The sequence below is a fragment of the Piliocolobus tephrosceles genome, chromosome 18, assembly GCF_002776525.5.
Source record: "Piliocolobus tephrosceles isolate RC106 chromosome 18, ASM277652v3, whole genome shotgun sequence".
NCBI lineage: Eukaryota > Metazoa > Chordata > Mammalia > Primates > Cercopithecidae > Piliocolobus > Piliocolobus tephrosceles.
Window position 1 is genome coordinate 50,160,378 of NC_045451.1, and position 14,797 is coordinate 50,175,174.

At 36.0% G+C, this 14,797-nt stretch overlaps 1 protein-coding gene across 1 annotated transcript in view; it reads right to left on the bottom strand.

The window, feature by feature from the left end:
- Positions 1-906: 906 nt before the first annotated feature.
- The window catches only part of RNF138 (ring finger protein 138), a 39,870-nt gene continuing 25,979 nt past the window's right edge, over positions 907-14,797 (bottom strand). Inside the window, exons 5-8 of the mRNA XM_023207737.3 lie at positions 8,660-8,716; positions 7,400-7,511; positions 5,450-5,557; positions 907-3,243 (exon numbers count right to left, since the gene is read on the bottom strand). Of these exons, the coding sequence (XP_023063505.1) occupies positions 3,175-3,243; positions 5,450-5,557; positions 7,400-7,511; positions 8,660-8,716 (346 nt within the window). The 3' untranslated portion in view covers positions 907-3,174. The remainder of the gene's footprint in view (positions 3,244-5,449; positions 5,558-7,399; positions 7,512-8,659; positions 8,717-14,797) is intronic.

Sequence of the window (14,797 nt, forward strand, 5' to 3'; positions counted from 1 at the left end):
GGGACTACAGGTGCACACCACCACACCCGGCCAATTTTTTGACTACTTGTAGAGATGGGGGTATATGTTCCTCAGGATGGAAGAGTTTGTTATACAGGACATAGTACAATATAGTTTAAATTGTTTGTCAATAAAGTACAAAATGGAATATGCCCATTTTACTCCTCTTGGGGGACGAATGCAGTGTATGTCATCTTTCTCAATCCCAAGACTGGACCACCGTTGTTGAAGCGCGGAGACAGGCTGTAACACCCATTTTCCTGAGATTCCTGTATCCCCCTTTAACTCACCTCCCTTCCCTATCTTTTTTCAAAACTACTGCACAGAGAATTATGTTACACACTAACTGGTATCATGGAATGGGTGCTTTACTTAGGTCTATTACGAGTTTTATGTGTATTTACATGTTTTCTGGGTCACACCTTTTCTACACAGTATGCTAAAAAGTCATGCTTCTACAAGGGGTTTGAGTAGCAGCTGTAAGGGGTTTCTGTAGAAGTTATGATGTATTGAAGATCGTAATTAATACTTACCAAGCAGCCCATAGGTATATGACATTGTATTTGGCAATGTAGTCTTATAATCCTGATATCTTACTTAAAAGTAGTATCTCCACATAAAAGTGTTTATTAAGCAATTAACAAGCTTTCTGCCTAGCTGCTAACAGGACTTAAAAATCTTGCTCCACGGACACTTGATAAAATTGCTTTATAAGGTGATTAACAATTTGAAATGGATAAAATAGGTTTATAAAGTTAAATCTGACATATAGCACTAGCATGTGGTAGCTTTTTCTTATCCACTTTTTTAAGTGCAAAATAATGGGTTATCTCCTACATGTCTTTCAGGGTGAATTATGAGAGTTAAATGTTTGCCTCCAGACAAAATTTTAATTAGACACACAAGTAGGAGAAAACCACTTTTAATTGAAAAATAAAGCAATACATCTCAAATAAGACGGTTTAACAACTAAACACTAATTTGTTGAAATAGCTTTCCTAAGTGGTACTGTGAAATTTAGGTATTGGGAGTATCAATACAGTTTCCCTCTTTTAATCCTGACTCAGCTATAATATTAAAAATAAAAACTTTTCCCCATAAATTTAATTTCCATAAATTAAATCTGTAAAGTCTATCCCTATTCCCAATTCACTGACAAAAAGAGGGGAAATTTTAAACAATCATTTTCATACTGAGAAATTCTCAGATAAAAGCAAATAGTATTTTCCTTATGAAAAAGCTGATATGTGAGACACACAAGACTATCAATGATATTTAACTCATTCACAAAACTTTAAAACACAACTCCATCAAGATGACCTCTACTACAATTTTCCTTTAAAGAAGTTTCCAAATCCCAGAATGGTTTAACTTGACATACTGGATGTATTAAACTTTGAAAGAAACTATGAAAGTTACTGCTTTAAACTGGAAAAAAACTATGGTCAAAAGTCTCTTAAAAAGGAGCTGTTTTTTAAATTACACCCATGTAACTGCAGAGAAAATGCTCAAGCACATACACAGTAAACATCACTCTTTAAAATGACAGAACAAAGGCATATGTTCACTAAGATGTATGGCTTTTTTTGTGGTTGTTATTACAATCCATAAAGTCTTTACTGTGTGACTGAAAAAGGTTTTTACAAAACTCCACTTCCAAAATTAACATTTTTATTAAATCAAGTTAAAAAAACGTTCAGTGTAGAAAAGTCAACAAGGGTTTTAACAAAACCAAAATATACCTTTTTATACAATATATGTATATATTAGCAGCAAACTACTTCTGAGATTCTCTTTTATGTTCTTTTAGTTATGTTAAAGAAAGCATAAACAATGTTTATTAGTATGGAATGTCAGCGAATCCACTCTTAGTCCTTTATTCTGTGATTTGGGCCTTCTACAAAATACTTTATGATTTTCACTAATGAATACTAAGAACAAACCCAATTTTGACTAAAAAGTAGTGAAACAGTGGTTGGTAGAATCTCTCATTATATCACGGTCAGACATTATATTTGAGAATAACAAATGAGCACCATATACACAGGTAATTGTGTGTGTGTAAACTCAATTTTTAAGGTGTAATAGCAGCCAACTAGATCACTTAGCACTGTGACTATCACTTTTTAAAAATTTGGTGACATACAAAATTTTAACAAATCAGATAAACACTTCAACCCCCTATTGCTTGTCCATTTAAAAAATCCTTAATAGAAATTCTATATATAACCTGACAAACTGCATACATACATACGTGTGTGTATATATACACACAAAAGTATATGTATATATACATATACATCTTTAGCTCTGAATAAATTTCTAAACTGAGATGAAGTCAAACTCTAGAATACAATATCACCAACTGAAAGTTTCTAATAGGAGTTTCAACTTAGTTAATCAGAAATACTGGCTACTGAAAATTCTGAGGCCAAAGAGCTGTTATTCAGCTTAGTATATTCCAGGCTTACAAATCAGTCAAAAAGACTGAAATTACCAAATGCCCATGAAAGAAATAAATTTTTCTCTTTGTATTTCCTTCTAATAACAAAAAGAAAATATCTTTACAACAAGCTTTCACTTTTTAAAGAACTAAAATTATTACAGAAATCTCACTAGTCTTCAAAAATAGTAAATGTTATATAAATACAATTTTCTTATAGTTGAATTTTTCAGCTAGAATCTGCATTTTAAAAATTTCCTTTGGATTATTCCATTTAGCACTTCAAGTTTCTATTCTGCAACTCTAATAACTGGCTCAGATTTGTTAGGTTGTATCAATCACATCGTTCAAACTTTGATACTGTGTGTTAAATGTGTACAATAATAAAGTAAATGGGAGGAATGCACCAAATTTCAAAAGCAACATAATAATGAAAAATTCAAGAATATTTAACATTACAAAAAGATAAAGTACAACAGGGAGTCTCTTTTACCGTTACATTAGTGAAATATCTTTTTTATGCTTTTAAAGCTCATGTCATAACTTTCATTTTTTAACTTATCAAGAGGATGAAGTTTTTAGAAGCCCCACCTTTATTTTCAATAAAAAACTAAAATGACTGAATTACTTTTATTAATATACACATCAAGTTACTGAAACGGTGACTTCATGTAGTTTCCCCCTTAAAGATGGCACTTGCAGGTACAAAGATGCAGAGATGTCTACAGCCTTCAGATGTTTACTTGAAAAGATTCTTCAACAGCAGTTTGATATTGGGTTTCTTCATCTAGCTGAAGATTCTAAAAACAGTAACATTCATGTCAACAGGAAAAACATACTCAACTACTCAATACTTTGCCCAATACATTAGACATCTTGATACATATTACACACACTCAGGACAGTTATGTACAACATATATAATGGTATCTTTTAAGATACAAGATTTAAAAACCTGAACTTTAATAAAAACTTAAGTTCAGTTGTAAAACAGATCAGCACAGAACAAAATCTGAGTTTTATAATGCCTTATCAAGTCATTAATTAAAAACGTGGTTAATTGTAAAGCTGGGTAAGCATGCGCCTGTAGTTGCAGCTATTCAGGAGGCTGAGGCAGAAGATAAGTTTGAGCCTATGAGTTTCAGGCCAGCCTGGGCAACACAGGGAGACTGTCTCTTTAAAAAATAAAAATAAAAAATGAAAAACACAACTGAAGTTAATCATAACACACAATCATAAATGTTTTTTGATTTATGAATTTTTTGAAAATTTCATCTCTAGAAAATAATGCCAAATATCTGACAGTAAACTGATTTTAAGAAAACAAGCATTTATTGAATTATGAGTTGAGTAAGGATTTTTTTTTTTTTTTTTTTCTGGGAGTATGGCTCTGTCACTCAGGCTGGAGTGCAGTGGTGCAATCTTGGCTCACCACAACCTCCACCTCCTGGGCTCAAGCAATTCTTATGCCTCAGCCTCCCAAGTAGCTGAGATTACAGGTACATACCACCACACCCAGCTAATTTTTGTATCGTTAGTAGAGACAGGGTTTCGCCATGTTGCTCAGGCTGGTCTTGAACTCCCGACCTCCGGTGATCCACCTGTCTCAGCCTCCCAAAGTACTGGGATTACAGGCATGAGCCATCGTGCTCAGCTGAGTAATAAATTCTTAACCATAACATGAAGTCTACAGCTTATTCAATCAGTTATAAAACTACTCCTTAATCTTAAAAATTACATTTGCTATATTTGCTATCAATTTTATGCCCTATGAGTTTTGCTTTAAAATTAAGGCCTCTATTTGACAATGTGAAATAATTAGATTGTTGACTTTTCTTGTCTTCTTTTTTTTTTTTTTTTTTTTTTTTTGAGACAGAATCTTGCTTTGTTGTCTAGGTTGGAATGCAGTGGCATGATCTCTGCTTGCTGCAAGCTCCGCCTCCTGGGTTCATCCCATTCTCCTGCCTCAGCCTCCTGAGTAGCTGGGACTACAGGCACCCGCAACCACGCCCGGCTAATTTTTTGTATTTTTAGTAGAGATGGGGTTTCACCATATTAGTCAGGATGGTCTTGATCTCCTGACCTTGTGATCCGCCCACCTCTGCCTCCCAAAGTGCTGGGATTACAGGTGTGAGTCACCACGCCCTGCCTAGATTACCTACTTTTCTATGGCAAGGTAAAACAACTTGACAATTAGATCAAAAGTGGTTCACAAATTTTTGTATTTCCAAATACATTACAATCTTTCTTACAATGAGGATTTAATAATAATCTAGAATCAACACTGGAAGGCAGACAAAAATGTAGATTTTGTTCATGTCACTGTACTTACCTAAACTGGAAAACAAATAGCCATTCTTTGTCAGGACTAATTTTAAATAAAGTTTTGATTAAACTGAAGTTGAATAAAATGCAACTTAACAATTAATAAAACAGGTATTCACCTAATTTTAAAAGTACATCACACATATTTAGAAGAAATTAATCCATTTTGCTCTATGAATTCATTTTTATATTATACAACTTCTCTTACACTCTTAGTCTCTTTGTAACCTAGCTTTGCCTGATTAACTAAGCTCCCTCATTTTTAAAAAGGATGTGTATTACATGTTTGTTAGATGTGAGAAATCTAAGATTTCTAGCATAATACAAGCAACTTATATGACATGAGAAATGTATCCTCCATATGTTGTACCAATTTTACTTCTCTTGTAGGTACAATTTTCCCTTAAATCTACACAGAGTTTTCATGTAAATCATCATTTTGCTAATCTGGGTGCTTGCTGTTCCTCTATTAATTCTCTCTAGTACAGGAGGTAGAGAATCCATTTTTACCACTTCTACAAGCTAAAGTTCACCAATATTATTAAAAACCTAAGAACTTGCTCTAAATCCATCCAGTAAGATAAACAGCTTGCCACAAAATTTAAGTCTAGATTTTTTAAAAAAGTTATTTTAACTTCAATATTTAAACAGTACTTTTTCAATCTTGAAGAAATCACTTACCACAAATTCTCCATAATCAAACTGATGTCTCTGATTTAGATGACTAACAAAATTTCTGGTAATCTGGCTAGGATCTCCCCAAGGAAGAGACACACAAATAGGACATGTCTATAAGAAACAGATTGTTTTAAACAAAAATTAATAAAAACAATGAAATATTATACAATTATTGAGACTATTAAAATAGAACAGGGATATGTAACCAAAAATATCTACGTGAGAAGCATTTTTAAAGGCCAAGTTCCATGACTAGATAATTTCCCAATTAATTACCTTAGATAAATGACATTAATCTAACACAGTAAGAATACCATTCTATTCCTTAAATCTCTTATTACACAAATGTTTCAACAGAAACAGCACATCTAGCTTTTAATAATACCAACTGTAATGATAGTTATCACTAACTGGTTGCCTGCAACACACCCAATATATTATCTCATTTGATCTATACAATAATCATATAATTAGTATTAGTTTTATTTCATTTGTAAGTAAAATAAAAATGAAGTAAACTGGAAAATTTACTTTAAATTGTATCCTTAGTTTTTCTTTTCTTTTTTTAAATTAGAGACATGGTCTCGCTGTTGTCCAGGCTGGGTCTCAAACTCCTGGGCTCAAGCAATCCTCCTGCCTTGGCCTCCCATAGTGTTGGGATTAAAGGCGTGTGCCACCACACCCAGCCATATCCTTACATTTAAATGAAGTACATCTTAAAAAGTGAATGGATAACATAATTGTAATAACACACAAAAAAGCTTCAGTAATTAAACTCTAGTCAAAGTTTATGATATGTCGAATATTATGCAGAAATGAATAAAAATTTGGTAATCCAATATAAAACTAAGTAAAATCTTAAATAAGAGCAAGATTTCCTGGAACTTCTTTGGCACTGTATTTGTCTAACCATAACTGAACCCATTCTAATAAGCAAAGTAGGTAGTACACCTTCTTAGGTGGTATGTGAGAGCTTAAGATCATCCTCAATGGTTATTGAAGCATATTCTTTTTATCTTCTTTATTTTTAAATAGACAGGGTCTCACTATGTTGCCCAGGCTAGTCTCGAATTCTTGGGCTCAAACAATCCTCCCCTCTTGGCCTCCCAAAGTGCTAAATTACAGGCATGAGCCACCATGCCCAGTCCTGAAGCATATTCTTTCACAACTCTTCCTAGCATACTCAATAAAACAACTTAGAAATACCTACAGTTCTTATTGATAACATTTTCCTTCCTATTCTTCTTTCTGAAGACAGTATTTATATATCAAAATGTTCAGCTGAAAGGGAAATATCTCTCCCAGCTCAGTTTCTCCTGTTCCATTCACAGCTGAAATAACTTACCTGTGAAACACTTCTAGGATCATTGTATGCTGGAATCCTGAATTCTGCTCTATCTCCCTCACTATCAAAAAGCTCTCACCATTTTCTTACATACCCTCAAAATGTCATAAAAAATACGTAGGCATCAAATAGAAAGTCTAAGTCTTTTCTTTCCTTGCTTTTATGCATTCACATACTATATTCTGCAAGAAAACAATAAAAAGACCTGCTGACTTTATTCTTACTTATAGGTATTTTCACCTATAGCAATCTACCTGACTAGATCTACTTGTCTGCCATCTACAGAGCAAGTAGTAACTGAGGCCTCAATAGACAGGTTGTGCTACTGCGCAGGAATGAGTTCCCAGTTCATCATTCATTACTTCACTCTTCTCCAGACTGCTATATTACCTCACACTATGCATCTCCCTTTTTATAATGAGTTACTGCAATTTTAAATATCTCATTTTGCTTCACAGTCATCAATCCTTTGTTGACAAAAATCTACCTTACTGATAATGCCCCAACCAAATATAAATTAACTACTTTCCCTCGTATACATAAAGCAAAATAAATAGAACAGCATGTTTTATTCTAAGCAGAAGACTGTCTTAAACATATGTACTTACCACAGGAACTATCTGAAATAGGTGATTACTGTTACAGTGATCCAGTAAACGCTGTCTGGTAAAATTTGATTCTTGACACAGGGGACACTTAAAAGTAGGATGACCAGAAGAACTATAAAACAATTTTAAATGAAACATACTTAATTCAAAATCGTAACATAAAAATAATGCTCTCCTATTTTTTGAGGAATCACTACACATTTTTTAAAAAGTTACAATTATTAGACTATTCAAAGATTCTCTCATTTTGAACATGTTTTCAGGAAATGATGCATTACAGAGGTTCCCAATCTCAGTTTACAGTACTTTTAGTGTCCTCAGTAAATTTTTTCATGGTGTCTCTAGGTCAAAACAAAAACAAAACCAAAAACCTAGCTGGCTCCATTTATTACGTAGTTAGGTCCAAACTTAAATTGTCGTTTGTGTAATGCCAATAGCTGTCATTGTATGTCCCTTGAAAATTTTTAATATTCTGTAGTATTCCACATTTTGCAAACCTTGTATCTAGGAACTTAAAACTTCTAAAAGACTTCCATCAATATCGTATCTCTAATAAATATCAGGCCCTAGGAATCCAACATCCAAAATTCAAAGGAAAAGCAAAAAAAGCACTGATCATGAGAATGAAATACTCAAAAACATTCTAAGGATCAAGCATCACTGAGTTTTAATACTTCTGAATTTCAGGAAGGGACAGCTCAACATGGACAACTTTACCTGAATAATGTGTGGAAGAAACCTGACCACAGTGAAAGAGAATAGCTAAACTCTTTTAACCTAATGTGAATTCTTAAAAGCAGTAACTGCATTTTCTATTTCTAAACTGCTAACTTCAAACACTATGCCTAATGATTTAACTGAATTTTTAAAGTTTAATTTACAGCCAGGCGCGGTGGCTCATGCCTGTAATCCCAGCACTTTGGGAGGCCTAGGCAGGTGGATCATCTGAGGTCAGGAGTTCGAGACCAGCCTGGCCAACATGGTGAAACCTTGTCTCTACTAAAAATACAAAAATTAGCCAGGTGTGGTGGCGGGCGCCTATAATACCAGATACTCAGGAGGCTGAGGCAGAAGAATCACTTGAACCTGGGAGGCGCAGTTTGCAGTGAGCCAAGATCACACCACTGCACTCCAGCCTGGGCAAACAAAGCGAGACTCCGTCTCAAAAAAAAAAAAAAAAAAAAGTTTAATTTACTTTATTTGATAAAGTGATAAATATAATATTATTTGCTAAAGTGGCAGGATTTTTCAAAAGCTTACCTTGTATTCTCTTGGTAAGTTTCTGTGTTATCAGATGTGGATGTTTCACTCCTATTGCTTAAGAAGCACAGGGGGAAAAGTTAGTACCTCAAAGTAATGAAAACACATTAAAGGTTCATTATCTTGAACCATTAATGAAGAAGACTAGTCTGAATTTGTTTTAAAATTCTGAACTTCAATACTCCTTTTTCCTATTGGGTCCTTTAAAAAACAAAATCTGAACTTCAAATGGTTCTGAACTATGAAATAATTACAATATTAATTACTTTTAAATAAACTGACTGCTTACTAGATTCTTATTCATGTTCTTTAAAATTAACTTATGCACAGTTACAGAAGTATGGAGAATTTTGCAGAATTACCTTCAATCCCATTCTTCTACCTTTACCTAGACTAGTAAGCTTTTAAATGCTAGGGTAGACTCAAGAATTTGTGAACTTTTTTACTTGAAACTAGGACATGGTACAAGGTTATGCCCTCCAAAGTGCAGTAATTTAAGAAAATATGTAAATGTTCATTATGTTTGTATTTTATTTCCAAAAAGGAAAGAAACCAGGCTTCACTAACATTTAATATATAGAACTTGACATCTCTACTTTTACCATATGCCAAAGAGTCATGTGTCATATGGAATATCAGAGGAATCCTGAGGAAAGAGTAAGTATTCCATACAGGGACTGTCACTTGTGTGCTACATAATTTGATTAATGCAGTCAATTTTTATTTATTTATTTATTTTTTGAGATGGAGTCTCAATCTGTCGCCCAGGCTGGAGTGCAGTGGTGCAATCCTGGCTCACTGCAACCTCCGCCTCCTGGGTTCGAGCAATTCTTCTGCCTCAGCCTCCCAAGTAGCTGGGATTACAGGCGTGAGCCACCACGACTGGCTAATTTTCGTATTTTTAGTAGAGATGGGGTTTTGCCATGTTGGCCAGGCTGGTCTTGAACTCCTGAGCTCAGGTGATCTGCCCACCCCAGCCTCCCAAACTGCTGGGATTACAGGCGTAAGCCACAACACCCAGCCCAGTGTGGTCAATTTTATAAAAGCAAATGTCTTTCAACAGTAGAAATCTTAACACAGTAATAAGATAGGTAGTGGCTAAGAAAAAATTGTACAACACAGGTTGGTTCTATATCTCAATGCCAAAGTTTAAAAAGTTGAAGTTAAACTGGTTATTCATTTTTCCTTTATAAAAAGACAAGGAGTACTATATCATCTACCTAGCAGCTGATCTTCTTTTCTGTTCACTTTCATAATAAATGTATACACAACAATGTGTACACAGTGAAAAGGCACCATTCCAATGACACTCAGTTCACTTCTGTGAAGATAACCATGTTATGTCTCCACACATAGCCCAAGCAAGCAAGCAAACTTCGCTGTTAAAATAACCCCTGGCTGGGCGCGGTAGCTCACGCCTGTAATCCCAGCACTTTGGGAGGCCGAGGTGGGCGGATCACGAGGTCAGGAGATCGAGACCATCCTGGCTAACACAGTGAAACCCCATCTCTACTAAAAATACAAAAAAATTAGCCAGGCGTGGTGGCGGGTGCCTGTAGTCCCAGCTGCTGGGGAGGCTGAGGTAGGAGAATGGCGTGAACCCAGGAGGCGGAGCTTGCAGTGAGTTGAGATCGCACCACTGCACTCCAGCCTGGGCAACAGAGCAAGACTCCGTCTCAAAAAAAAAAACAAAACAAAACATAAACCAGGCTGGGCGCAGTGGCTCACACTTGTAATCCTAGCACTTTGGGAGGCCGAGGCAGGCAGATCCCAAAGTCAGGAGTTCGAGATCAGCCTAGCCAACATGGTGAAACCCCGTCTCTACTAAAAACAAAAATTAGCCGGGCGTGTAATCCCAGCTCCTTGGGAGGCTGAGGCAGAATTGCTTGAAACCAGAAGGTGGAGGTTGTAGTGAGCTGAGATCGTGCCACTGCACTCCAGTCTAGGCAACAAGAGTGAAACTCCATCTGAAAAGAAAGTACATAATCCAAATAGACTATTAAACTACTATTTGCACCTTTCTGGAACTAAAACCCTGCTCTTCAAAATAAAGTCAAATTATGGAGAGTGCGTTTATTAAGGGAGTGTTATATGATTTTGTTACCAAAAACAGCATGTGTCACCAATTAAAGAAAAACAACTCATATCTATACATTTAAAATTGGTAGATTTTTCCAACCAGCTTAAAAATCTTCCAAATTAACATAATCAATGGGTTTTGAATGTGCCCTTTAAAAATACTATAACAACTTCTAATTGGTTTATAGAACTATAATATCATTGGGGAAGATGCAAATTTCAGCAACAGTCCTTTTTAGATTTAGAAAATAGGTTTAATTTTTGGGGGCTTTTTTTTTTTTTTTTTTTTGAGACGGAGTTTCGGTCTTCTTGCCCGGGCTGGAGTGCAATGGCACAATCGTGGCTCACTGCAACCTCCGTCTCCTGGGTTCAAGTGATTCTCCCGCCTCAGCCTCCCGAGAAGTTGGGATTACCGGCATACACGACCACACCCAGCTCGTTTTGTATTTTTAGTAGAGACAGAGTTTCTCCATGTTGGTCAGGCTGGTCTCGAACTCCCGACCTCAGGTGATCCACCTGCCTTGGCCTCCCAAAGTGCTGGGATTATAAGCGTGAGCCACCACAAACAGCCAGGATTGAAAATTTTTATTTTATCCTATGGCATACATTTTCCATTTGATCTACTTTGTTTTTTGAGACAGTCTTGCTCTGTCTCCCAGGCTGGAGTGCAGTAGTGCAATCTTAGCTCATTGCAAACTCCTCCTCCTGGGTTCAAGTGATTCTCGTGCCTCGGCCTCTTGAGTAGCTGGGTCTACTGGCACATGCCACCATGCCTGGTTAATTTTTGTATTTTTAGTAGAGACAGGGTTTTCCCATGTTGGCCCAGCTGGTCCTGACCTCAAGTGATCCACCCACCTCGATCTCCCAAAGTGCAGGGATTATAGGCTTGAGCCACCGCACCCGGCCAGTACTATGCATACCTTTAAATAAACAAACACTGGGGGTACATACTCAATTCTTTTACTGATAGGGTAATGCAATCACAAAACTTCTGATTTAAAGCATTTAATATCAAAGTTAATACCCTTTTTAAACATGTTCTCCCTTCTATCTACCATTGTAACTCTCAATTTTTCCATTATTACTATCATTATCATCATTTTAGTTCTTCCTAGTCATCCTTGTTTCATGCCTGGCCTGTTGTATCCATGCCTGTTCATCCTTGTATCATGCCTGCTCATTTAGCTCAGAAGAGGTTCAACAATAGAAAATCAATTACTGACAGTAAATTATTATTTTTTAAAAAATTATATGATTTTATCAGATACAGAAACACCAATAAAATTCAATCTCCATAATAAAACAAAAACAAAAGTTTATTTTCCCATAGTTATGTCTGTTGCTTTTAAATTTAATGTTCTATATCTCACTTGGTTTACTGCATTCAATAGGATCTCTATCCAATCTTAAATAGTAAGGACAATGCTTTTTAAAAATACAAATGCCTAGACTCCAGATATCAGAATATCTGGAACTCTAGCCAGATGTATATATGTTTTTAATTTCATACATGATTCTGATTTGAGTAAAACTATTTAATGGGGAAATCTTAAATTCAGGGTAATACTGACATGGAGCAGATAAACTGTAAAACTAAAAGATCTATGCTAAAAAACTATAGTAAATATTATACTTATTTGTAAAATTATAGGTGTATTCCCACTAAAATCAGGAACAAGAAAAAGGTGCCTGCTATTTAACACTGAATAGAAAACCTACTCAGTGCAATAAATCAAGTATTATACAGAACAGTAGGTTTAAAAGGAGCAGACAAAATGATTTTCTATAAAATGTAAAAGAATCAACAGATAGATTATAAGAACTACCAGATTAGAACTATTACGACTAATAAATCATCAAAGTTGCTGAAAACAAGAGTAACATAAAAATCAATTCATATTTCTACTCTCTAATAATAACTACTTAGATTATCAAACAGGGAAAAAAAGGGCTCATTTTTATAGCAACAAAAACTATAAAGTTTTACTAGAAAAAGATATAAAACATTTACTCATGTTCTAAATGAACTGTTAATGCATTTTTTTAAAATGAGAAAGAGGCTGGGCGCAGTGGCTCACTCCTGTAATCCCAGCACTTTGGGAGGCTAAGGCAGGCGGATCACCTGAGGCCAGGAGGCCGAGACCAGCTTGGCCAACATGGCGAAACTCTGTCTGTACCAAAAATACAAAAATTAGCCAGGCGTGGTGGTGCATGCCTGTAGTCCCCGTTACTCGGGAGTCTGAGGCAGAAGAATCACTTGAACCCAGAGGCGGAGGTTGTAGTGAGCTGAGATAGCACCACTGCACTCCAACCTGAGAGACAGAGTGAGACTCTCTCAAAAAACTAAAAATAATAAATAAAATAAAATGAGAAAGAGGCCAGGCACCACAGTGGCTCATGCCTGTGATCCCAACACTTTGGGAGGCTAAAGCAGGAGGACCGTTTGATCCCCAGAGTTTGAGATCAGTCTGGGCAACACAGTGAGACCCTGCTTCAATAAAATAAATAATAAAATAAGAGAGGTCGTATTCCTAGAGGAATGAAAAATGGATCACCTCCTACTGCCACCCCCACCACCCACCCCCCGCCAGAAAAAACACTAGAATGCAGAGATGTATAGAACAGAAGTGGCATTATAAATCAGTAGACAAAGAACCGGCTCCTCAATGAATGGTACCAAAACAAATGGTTTATCACAAGGAAAATTTTTCCTACCTCACATTATACATCTCAAATAAATGTGAAAAGCTCAGCTTTTAAAGTTTAAGAAGAAAATACCTTTTATAATCTTGATGTAGAAAAAATTTCTCAAGCATGATATAAAAAGAAAATTAAAGAATATACATATACATGTAAATACAAGTGCTGTAATCCCAGCACTTTGGGAGTGTAATACATGTAAATACATGTAAATACTTTTCTATGTCAAAAGACACCATACACAACCAGCCAAAGACTAAACAAAGATATCTGCAATGCATGTAACAAAGGATTTTTTTTTTCTTTTTTTGAGACAGAGTCTTGCTGTGTTGCCCAGGCTGGAGTATACTGACATGATCCCAGCTCACTGCAACCTCGGCCTCCCAGGTTCAGACAATTCTCCTGCCTCAGCCTCCTGAGTAGCTGGGATTACAGGTGCGCATCACCACGCCCAGCTAATTTTTATATTTTTAGTAGAGACAAGGTTTCACCATGTTGGCCAGGCTGGTCTCAAACTTCTGACCTAGTGATCTACCCACCTCGGCCTCCCAAAGTGCTGGGATTACAGGCGTGAGCCACCGCACCAGCATTATCATTATTTTTTGAGAAAGAGTCTTGCCCTATCTCCCAGGCTGGAATGCAGTGGCCAGATCTCGGATCACTGCAACCTCTGCCTCCCGGGTTTAAGCAATTCTCCTGCCTCAGCTTCCTGAGTAGTTGGGACTACAGTTGTGTGTCACCACGCCTGGCTAATTTTTTTATTTTTAGTAGAGACGAGGTTTCACCATGTTGGCCAGGCTGGTCTTAAATTCCTGACCTCAGGTGATCTGCCCACCTCAGCCTCCCAAAGCTGGGATTACAGGCGTGAGCCACTGCACCCAGCCATAACAAAAATTATCCAGAATATATGAAGAATACCTATAAACAAGAAAAAGAACATTTTAATACTATGCCAGATTTCTTCATAGTTATTTAGCCACTTAAAATATTAAACAATCTGAAGAGAAATTTATTAGGAAAAATAAAAGACTGCTGGCAATTTTCCTTTTTTAGTTTTTGTGAAGAGCTGTATTTGAAATAAACTGTATGAGCCTACTGATACCCAGTTATTAATGTTTACAAAGAGTCAAGATTAGTAGGAACAGTCTGAAAACAGACCAAATGATTTCCAAGGAAGATAAAATTGAAATGTCTTCTGTATCTTAATGATTACATTCATCTTCCCTCCTCCTCCCCACTTCCTGTGGTTAAAGAAAACAAAAATATGTAACCTTATGTTAGAAGCAGAATTTTGTTACAAAATAGGAATAGCCTTAGTAAAATTAGCACTGCTATCTAATTATAATGAGAAACTACCCC